The following is a 9957-nucleotide window of genomic DNA, read 5'->3' on the forward strand; positions in this document are numbered from 1 at the left end:
AGTGCAAGCAAAGAGATGCTCGGAAACGAAGGCACTTCCAACAGTTTTGGTATGACTCGCAAGTGCCACCTCAGGTCATGTTGTGTGTCTGTTGCGGTTCACTCGGTCGCCTTCGGGCATGGCGAAAAAGATCACTTGTAGAGTGGATGCTCAAGAGAAGGGATTCCTAATCAATACTGTGTCCTATAGTTTGTATGTGTCCAAGCTCGACATAGTAGATTGTCGAGGTACGCCGCGATTGAGCATTCAGGGTGAAGTTCAATAGCCTTAGGCCACTACATGGCGAATGTGTGTGATGGCGGCGATCTGATGACTGTGTCGAGGCGGGCGGGTGTATCGAGTCGTATTGTGTTCATGTTGTTTCAGCATAGGTTTCAGAGTTGTCGAGTATAGTAACGAACAACACATATTTACTGTTTTACCGTAGACGATGAGTAGTGACAAGGTGCCTGTATGATTTTGATTATCGTTTGGTGTATGCCACCAACAAGGTGCGTGTAAGATTAGCCAAACTGCAGCTAGTGAATGCAAACATGCCAGACACGTCGTCACTAGAATGATGGATGTGTTGAGTGCAGTTATTGTTAAAATGACGGGTGCGGGGATCGAACCTGGGATCTTTCAGATTAAAGTATTGTGAGAAGTGTTCGCTAGCTAGAAGTGGTCAATTTGGAGCAACTCTTCTAAGGGTGCTTGGCTAGTTCTGCCTACTAGAGACCTTATTCTTGTCTTTTGGGAAAAGTAGCGCGCGCCCTGCTAATCGATTAATTTTTCCGTATGGTTCTCGACTTGAAGAGTTGGAGTTCGCAGCAAGTAAGAAGACTGCTGATCTTCCGCTGAGTCTCTGGTGATTGCAGGTACGCAACTTGAGTGATGGTGGAGCTCGACCAGTTCCCAGGGTATACCCTACAGGGTCGGTGGTACAGGGCACGGGCTTGAGAGTGAATGATAGTGTTTCGATGAGGAGGTGACTGTAAATCTCAGTGAGTGTTGTAGGACTGTTCCTTGTAGAGGTGCTCCTACTATTACTACTAAGAGTAATCCTCCTGTGGTGAGGACGACAGTGGTGAGGAAGGTCGTTAAAGGAGTTTCTAGCTCAACAGAGAGGTAAGGTTAGTACTAGTGATAGTAGTGCTACTAGCGTTGTGCCATAGTTACCCAAAACCATCGGGTGTGTATACGCCTAGCAGCAATAACACTACTACCATCTCGAGTTCGGTTTACAGGGCCTCGCAGAGTCCCCCTAGGGGTGGTTGGAGCCCTAAGTACTCTAATGCAGCACCGCCGCCCTCATTCACCGTTATGGGCAGTTCTATTAGGTGAGAGTTGATAAACTCCGACAAGTGGAAAATGGTATTTTTCTTATTAGTAATTTCCCTCCCGTATCTCCGGTGCTGCCGGGTCGAGACTGTCTGAGCTATATGGCGAGCAAAGGCGGATCGCATAGCAGGATTGGTGGTTACACCAAGAGCACTTCTACTGTTCATATGGTAGTATGCTGATTGTGATGCATGTAGTTTCACTCGGTGGTAGGCACCTCGACAATCTCCTCTCGTTCATATCGAAAAGCCCGCATCAGGGCTTCGTCCAGGAGTTGGTTTGCCGAAGTATGAGGTCCCTGACGATGAAGGGAATTCGAAGGGCCGTCCACCAGCGATAAGGGTGGTGCGTTCGCATACGGCTGACCGGTCTAGCAGCGCCTCACCGTTGAATGAAGTAGAATTGGAAAGTGGTGCCTCGTCGGTGGTTGGTGATAGAGATTATGAAGAGCATGTCCGGTCGGCCGATGTTACACGGATTGGTGTGTCTGAGGATAGCAGTACTACTAGAGGCGATAGTGCGATGAAAAATGAAAGTCAAATAGGAGACGATGATGGAGGGGTTGATGGGGAGCCTTTAGATGATGGTGAAGAGATAGAAACCGAAGAGGAAGAAGAGGTAGGGTATGGGTAGTTTATTTTAGTTATTTACAATTTTCACTTGTGAGGAAATTTTGGAAAATTCTTATTGGTTTCTGTACATTTATACCCGAAATCGTTTGTGGGAAAGCTCCTGAGCTTAGCTGAGGACAGCGCTAATATATATTCCTCCAACACTGCTCATGTGCTGGTCTTAAGGTTTTTAAGGAGACTCCTGAGATGAGTAACTGCAAGGCTCTGTCGCCGGTGAAGGAAAGCGAGGGAAGTAGGAACAGTATGGAGGTACCGGTTGCAATAGCGTTGAGGTGGTTGCTGAGTACAGAGAAAGCAGAGTTGGAGAAGTGATGGTATATGGCGTTGATTACTTTATGAAAGTTGTATGTGGTAGGTGGACATTTGACCTTACTGATGTGGGGTTACGGAATGTCTTGGAAGTAGTGGCTTCGCATGTGAGGAGTAAAGGATGTCATCTTGAGGAGGTGCAGAAGGAGATTAAGAGCGCTAGAGGCAAGTGTTGAGATTAGCAGTGGTTTGATATGCGTGCTGATGCTTTTAGACTGTTGATTGAGTAGGTTATGGAATTCTAGACGATTAATTCAGTTTTAGAATATTTGGGGAAGTTGTGGTAGGAATTTGTAGTAACCATTGATTCTACTATAGTAGGATGTAGCTAGTGAGAATAGGGTGAATAGAAGCTGAGTATAGAGTATTTGTATTTTTATAATTATATTATGAATTTTTATACTAAAGTTAGAGTTTGAATTTTCTATGTGGGTCTACGGCATAGTGTAGGCATTGCCATTGACAGGTTGTGATGCATTTGCATTCTTTGGGTTGGACGAGAAGTGTGATATAGCGGATCTGAAGAAGGCGTACAAGGAGAAGTCTAGAGAGCTGCATCCTGATAAAGGTGCTTGTCAGTAGTTGTGGAAGGAGTGGTATGAAATTCAGGTGGAGATGAGGAGGCGTTTGTTGATATGAAGGCGAAGTATGAGGATATACTACTGAGTGCTGATGGTTGTGGTGGGACTGTTGTGACTGAGTTGTTGTGGTAGTGGTAGTTGTTGTAGAGGATTTGGAGGAGTCCAAAGAGAAGGGGTCCATAGGGTGGGATCCAGCGAAGCGGGAGACTATGGTCAAGGCGCTGTTCGAACTGCGGCATCAGGTTAGGAGGGTTAGTGTTGGAGGAATATAAGTTTCAGCTCAAAACTCTTATTCGTTAACGAGAAACACAGATTTTTTGAATTTGTCTAAGAAAAAAATACGCTCCTTATGTCCGCTTCCCTCACATGATTGTAATAGATTGTATACGAATTATGGTAGAACTTATACCAGAAATTGTTCAGAATTTTCATATGTTGTTGACCATGTGCATATTTTCTCACACTGATCTCTGGTAAGGTTATTCTTATTGAGCAAAAGATCGAAAATTTGGAGGAGGAGTTGAAACGTGTCCAAGTGAAAAAGGCTTCGGCGTGCAGTAAGACCAAGCATATGCTGCCCTCTTTGGGTGAGTTATGTCACGTTTTACGCAGTAGTAGTATTGTTGTTGTTATTTTAGAGGAGTCGATGGCATCATGATGGGAAATATTTTGTATCACCAGAGGAAGGGAACACCTCTAGCATGTAGATAATTAGATCTTAAGAGTGTTGCTGCGCACTTTAGACAGATGAAAATTTCAGGAGAAATTTCTCAATTTTTACGGTATTGTGTTTCTTGGGGGAAATTTTGGTTTTCTATTGGAGATTTTTACGCAGTTTATCGTTAAGAGTAATAAAATGTGGAATCTTAAGCGAAGCGGTGCTGATGCTGGCAGTGGCGTTCCTAAGCCGGAGAACTATGCTAAAAAGGAACTCATCTACAAACTCCAGTAAGATGCCTTTGGGCGTTTTTGACTTGTTAATTTTGTATTTTCAGAATCGCCTCGGTTTTCCTGGTATCTGTTCGTTTTCTGCCGTGGGCGTTGAGGAAGGCCGGCGCGATGGAGCCTCTGGGTATTGCGGCAACTCGTAGGTGAAGATTGTTGATAATTGGCTGGAAGACGAGTTTCGGAAGGAGTGGTATGAGAGTTGTGTTAAAATGTGGGAACTTCTAGAATCGTGGTTTTCGCCTTATCATGGTGATAATGTTCATGATCGCATACATGGTTACTCGATGAGTGAGCGAAGACTAGTGGTATTGAATCGCCAGTAAGCGTTTCAAGCTGATTTTGTAACTCCTTGTAGATAAAGTGGAAATGACGCAAAGACTAGAAACTGGATGAAACTTGTGCGTGGAGGAATATATAATAGAGGTTATCGCTATGCAGTGATATCATGAAACGCTGAGAAATTCGACGAATTTTAGTGCATATTCGTTATTAATATCGGAAAATTATTAGCATATTTTATTTTTTTATCATTTTTTGAATATAGATTTTTTCTTGTAAGACAAGTGTATTATATTGATCTCGAATCTCTTCGATGCCGCACTTCGAGACGGCGTCCTCATCATCACCAAGAGCAGCAGGTGTAGATGCTAGCGACGACTCTTATGATGCAACTGCACGAATTTTGGTATTGGGTGATAGTGGTAAGTGTGGTGGTAGCAAACGCCACTGACCACATGAAAATTCTGAGGAAATTTCGGGAAATTATTCGAAATTCTCTCTGATCATACGAGGTTTGGTAAAAGTGAAGAGAAGCCAACGAGAATTTCCGAAAATTTCCTCAGAATTCTCATGTTGTCATCAACACACGTATTTGACCGTGTGCACATTTTCAAACACTGGCGGCAAGGATAAGTGCGGGGGAAAATATAAAGGTGGTCTACTACCTGTGTTGGTGACAATATGATAATTCTGAGGAAATTTGGGGGGAATTCTGGGTGTTTTTCGTATGTAAGTCGTGTGTAGATTTTCATAATGTGCCGAGGAAACGTCTGAGCTTAGGTGAGGAAATCACATATATACTCTAACATTGATAACGATAGTGACATCGACGTCTACTCGTCAGAATGTGGGGAAATTCGGATTCCTAGCGATAAGATCATTGGGGGTCAATCACTGTTCGTTTGGAGGGTGGCCTCGCCGACCGCTTTACAGCAGTATAGATAGTATCAGTGTATTGCTCTATCTCATATGCTTAATTAAAGCAGTGCTGATGATTGTAGTAATGAGTAGTTTTCCTGGGCGAAACTTCTTACGGATTACGCAGGCGCCATCTGCGTAGAGGAACATAGTTGGAAATGAAAAATCAAAATTTAAAGGAGCCGTGGAAATGGACTGATTATTAGTGTACACATACAACTCTACGCTAGGGATAAGGTATCTGTGGAGTTCAATAATTGCCTCTAAGAACGCGACTAGCCAACCTGAGGCTCTCGTGCTGCAGCGAGTGTTGGCTTCGACTTCACCTCGTACGGCTACTCGGCCATGAAACGAAATGGCTATTAATCTGAGTCGCTCGGGGACTACCTTCAAAGCTCCAGCAGGTTTACCGTTGTAGTGCTAGGCTTTAGCGAGACCTGTGATGACTACCACTCGATCGCCGTCCATAAAGGGACACGTGTCGTTTGCTCTAATATTGCCCATCGACTTGGGCTTGTGATATGTAGACTGCTATTCGATGAGGGAATTGTTCATTTTTTTCAGCTGTCGGCAAGTCGTCACTATTAATGCGATTCTGCGAAAATCGCTTTGATTCGAATTTTGTGATCACCATTGGGGTTGACTTCCGAGTGAAAACCCTGGACATACAGGAGAGAAAAATTCGCTTGCAAATTTGGGTAAGTAGTTGGGAATGAATTCTCTATAATTTCGGTCGATGCCAGGATACAGCTGGACAGGAAAGATTTCGGACGATTACTCCGGCGTACTATCGTAACGCGATGGGAGTTTTGCTTATCTATGATATGACAGATCTCAAAAGTTTTAAAAGTAACCTGTTTTGTATCTTGGTCGGTCAACCTAAAGATATTCTCGTTACTTAGATGTGGACTACTGGGTTCGTAATCTGGACCAACATGCAGATAAGACTGTTCAGAAGCTTCTAGTGGGGAATAAAGCAGATATGGCAGCTAAACGGGTAGTAGAGGAAGAGGAGTAGTCGTTGTGAATGTATTGATTCACAGAAAGTGTCTACGGAAGAGGGACAGGCTCTCGCTGATAAATACGGAATGACTTTTTTCGAGACTTCTGCTAAGAGTGGTCTCAATGTGGAGGCAGCATTCAGGGCGATTGCAGAGAGGGTGTGTGAGAGTTATGAGTAATAGTCGAGTGGGGATGGGGGAAGTCTGTTATCCGAGCGATCCGGGTTCGATTATATGCGGGGGCATACTTTCTATTTCAGTTTGTTGAGTGGTGTTCCCTCACGAGCACACCATGAGGGGTCGCTCCCCAGCTCTAACACGGTTGAACTATCGGACCGTCGTGGGAATGGGGGACCCTCTGTGTCGGGTTCAGACAGGAGGAAGTGTTGTTGAATATGACATTTATGACTGGCTGCTGAGTGTATGTGTGTACGGTCCATTGTAATCACCATTAGCACTTGGGAATTGCGGTTGTGCCTTATTCCTCTGATAATTTCTGCTGCCAAGATTTCATCTGTACTAATTATGGTATTGGTATCGTGTTACTGTTCATTGGGGTGGAAGTGGCGATTTTTGTGGCGCGGTGAAGCTCTTCTGAAGAATCGGCTGATCACATTACATTAAAGCACTATCGCATCACGTGCTACAGTCGTTTTGATGTGTTCTGTGATGGGTGAAAATAAGTCAAGGCTAGTGGGGAGCAGATCGTTGGACAGTGGAATAGCTGGTACGAGCTTATTCAAACTGTCTCCTTCGTATGACGATATATTACTTGGTTGAGTTATTATATCGTAATCGAATCCAGTTAGAATTTGTGAGTATTCTTACGTTCGCTGGGATGTGTCTTGAATTTCGTTCCGAAGGTGAGCAGTTTCGGGGTCCAGAAGTTTGCCGTTTCGCAAGGTCCAGCATAAAGTGAATGACGGGTATACTTGACGGTGCAACAGACTTCTCCTGAGCTTGCCAGGACTGGATTTAACATGTAGAGCTGGACGCTGGGGGCGCTAGTGAAACTCGGGGAAGACCTACACCCCGACCGTTTCTGATTTCTCTATCACGATGTTGATCGTGGTTTGGGAGACAGCTTTTGAGCGCACAGGTTATCGAAGCGTCCTACTGACCGTCAACTCAATCGGCCTCGTAATGGGGTAGTGGTGTTCGTGAGTGGTAACCTGGAAGCTGTATACGGCTCTACACTCACCGATCATGGTGGTATATTGTAGCGGAGGGAAGCATGCTGCATAACTGAGAGCGATATTAGCTAAGTGCACGCACGGACAGTCGGTACTTGTTTGCCTCTCCCATTGCTATTACTATTGGCACTGATATTGCCAAAAGCTTGTATCGTCATTTCGTCGCATCTCGGGTTCACAAGGAACACGTGGTTGCCACAATGCGATATGATGGGGAATTTGGCGAAACGCGTGCGCGGGATCTACTGTGCAATCCATATTCGAGATTCGAGAATCTAACACATTAGGTGCTGGTCTGCTGCTCTTAGTCGAGGTCGTGATGATGGGGGAGGTGGGGCCCCCATCATGAGGGTAAGTGGTGAGAGTCAACTGGCATTGTCGAATCCAGAGCTACAGTGTTGTGATATGATGAGTGCAATCCTTGTATATTTGGGTTGTAGTGGAAGTCCTCAATGAGACGTACCTGTCGACGAAGATCTATGGACTTGTAAGCTCAAGGGGGCGATTGCCCGCAAGGACTGACTTGCATTGGGAGAATCAATGAGTCCCTGCCCTATTCCGGAGGTATGTGTCGGCTGGATCAGTTATCTGGCGATGGAGAGTGTTGACAGTCGGGAATCTCGCGAGGTAGATGATGTGACAACACCTAGACCATGCTGATAATCCTATGGAGAAATCAGGGTACTGTCAGTGGTCCGTATACAGTAATGAAATCCGTTGAGTACAGAATGCGGCCTGTCAAAGGTAGTTGAGTTGTTTAATAGGCTCACAAGCGAAAACCATGAAATCGACAGCGGCAGGATTCGAACCTGCGCGGGCAGAGCCCAGTGGATTTCTAGTCCACCTCCTTAACCACTCGGACACGCTGTCAGATACGAAAATGATTTGCAACTTAGCCAAGCTAAGGCAGTACGCGTATTTGATCTTCAGTGAATTGATAGTGTTTTCCTGTCAGCCGTGTCACGCGTGACTTCGATGTCATATAGAACTGTCACGTGTATTCGACGTTTTAGGGAAGCCAACCATGAGGAAAGCATGCGTGACGGTTCTTGGGTTGCCGACATAAGTCTTACAAAAGCGCTATAGGAGTCGAGAGCCCGAGTCACAGATTCCCAGGCTGGGGCGTGCTCTCTCTTAGTCCTTCCATGATAGCAGTTTCTCACAACTATAAGCCAGTTATCCTTACCAATCAGTGATCCCAGCGACTATGAGCCAGTCCCCTTATTCACAAATAATCGCCCCACTAGCGCGCATAGCTTAAGCGTATTACGCTTAGCAAGCGTGCCTCCTCTTACGGGCTTATTAGCGAATCATCGTCTCATGGTACTGATAGAAGCTGGTCGACTTAGTACATGGTCTCGCTCTCGAAGCAGCACTGGCGAGACATGTCCTTGACCCACAGGATGCCGCAATGAAAAGTACCCCTGCTGTCCCTTTTGTGTCGAAGCTGTTGTATCCGCTACGCTAGCGTCCTATGAGGGCCCGATATGGAATAGCTAGCGGTGGTCTATGGTGTTAAAGGTTGAGGGTAGTCTCTATGTGGCGGTAACTTGTAGCGTGGGTTTCGTGAGTACGATTACGATATCGAGTGGCTGGTTAGTTCAGAATTTTTGACGATGGCGTTCTCATGCCTAGGTAAAGCCGGTAAGCACGAAGAGGAGGTGACCGAGGCTGGTTCTCCGGGCGCCTCTAACGTTGCGACGAAGGAGGTTAAGGAGCCGACCTGCGACTGGAAGTTGAAGACCTACTTCTGTATCATCGGTTGTGTTGCTCTTCTCGGTTGGAACTTCATTCTCGGTGAACTAGGTGGTCTTATCGATGCTTTCGGTGAAGCATACGGTACTTGGGTTTCTCTATGTTACTCCTTTTTTATTAACTGCGGCCAATTGCTGTTAGTGTACATGGGTAATCGATTCAAGTTTGGACCACGTTTTTACATTGGTTGTGGCGGTATGGGCATTTCCCAGATCCTTCTGTCCATCTGTGCTGCCACTTGGGCGCAGCAGAATCAAACTCTTGGTTTCGTATTTGGTTGCATCTTTGTTGGTATCTTCGGATTCGCCAATGCTCTGATGGAATCTTCTATGTTCGGTTTGGCTGCTTTGGTCACTTCTGAGTGTACCGAATGGATTATGATTGGTGAAGGTATTGCTGGTTTATTGGCTTGGCCTGTAGACAGACTCTGCCAAGCTATCCTGGTCGGTTGCGGTGTTACTGATTATATGTATCCTCGTATGATCTTCTTCTACGGTCTGGCTATGTTGGCTAACTTCGTATGCATTCCTATGTATATGTACGGTGTGCAGAGTCATCCGTATATGCAGCCTGTTTTCAAGATTGAGGAAGATAGAGTCAAGTTCCAGCTGAAGAAGGAAATGAAGAGACCTACATCTCAGGTTATCAAGGATATTCTACCAATGGCTATAAATGTATGTGCTGATTTCACGATTACTTTCGTAGTCTTCCCCTGGACTATCTTCCAAATGGTTCCATCGGCCATGTCAACTGACCAATTCGGTCAACTGATGACATACTGTTTCCAAGTTTTCGATACCCTGGGTAGGTTCTCCCCCAATCTCCGTTTCCGTATCAGCAAGAAGCTCATTCGCTATGTCTCATTTGGTCGTGTGATTTTCATCGCGCTGTTCTTCCTCAACTTCAGCGTCGATGTTCCTCCGTTCCACTCTGATTGGTGGCGATTCGTTATTATGGCGTTCTTCGCTTTCACTAACGGTTCTGTTGCTACTTGGTGTATGATTTACGGTCCTCAACAGGT

At 45.4% G+C, this 9957-nt stretch overlaps 3 protein-coding genes and 1 non-coding gene across 4 annotated transcripts in view; 3 read left to right on the top strand and 1 right to left on the bottom strand.

Annotated features, from left to right (window-relative positions):
- Window positions 1-1421: 1421 nt before the first annotated feature.
- Pmar_PMAR004175 (hypothetical protein) lies at window positions 1422-3500 on the top strand (the record flags this gene model as incomplete). The annotated part of the gene is made up of 8 exons (XM_002768539.1): window positions 1422-1490; window positions 1534-1938; window positions 2118-2184; window positions 2728-2829; window positions 2871-2942; window positions 2990-3084; window positions 3321-3429; window positions 3481-3500. 8 exons carry the CDS (start codon window positions 1422-1424, stop codon window positions 3498-3500), a joined length of 939 nt encoding a protein of 312 aa, XP_002768585.1.
- An 876-nt stretch (window positions 3501-4376) lies between these two features.
- On the top strand, window positions 4377-6469 carry Pmar_PMAR004176 (RAS small GTpases RIC1/ypt1, putative; the record flags this gene model as incomplete). Its single annotated transcript, XM_002768540.1, has 6 exons — window positions 4377-4491; window positions 5552-5685; window positions 5731-5836; window positions 5890-5984; window positions 6031-6164; window positions 6249-6469. Coding segments are annotated over 6 exons (717 nt in total), but the record flags the coding sequence as incomplete, so codon positions are not given.
- A 1500-nt stretch (window positions 6470-7969) lies between these two features.
- On the bottom strand, window positions 7970-8051 carry Pmar_PMAR004177. The gene has a single exon. It is a non-coding gene; the product is annotated as a tRNA-Ser (tRNA).
- Window positions 8052-8797: 746 nt separating this feature from the next.
- The window catches only part of Pmar_PMAR004178 (equilibrative nucleoside transporter, putative), a gene marked incomplete at both ends in the record, with an annotated part of 1404 nt that continues 244 nt past the window's right edge, over window positions 8798-9957 (top strand). The window contains one exon of the mRNA XM_002768541.1: window positions 8798-9932. Within this exon, the coding sequence (XP_002768587.1) occupies window positions 8798-9932 (1135 nt within the window). The remainder of the gene's footprint in view (window positions 9933-9957) is intronic.

The sequence above is a fragment of the Perkinsus marinus genome (genome assembly GCF_000006405.1).
Source record: "Perkinsus marinus ATCC 50983 genomic scaffold scf_1104296967842, whole genome shotgun sequence".
Lineage (NCBI taxonomy): Eukaryota > Perkinsozoa > Perkinsida > Perkinsidae > Perkinsus > Perkinsus marinus.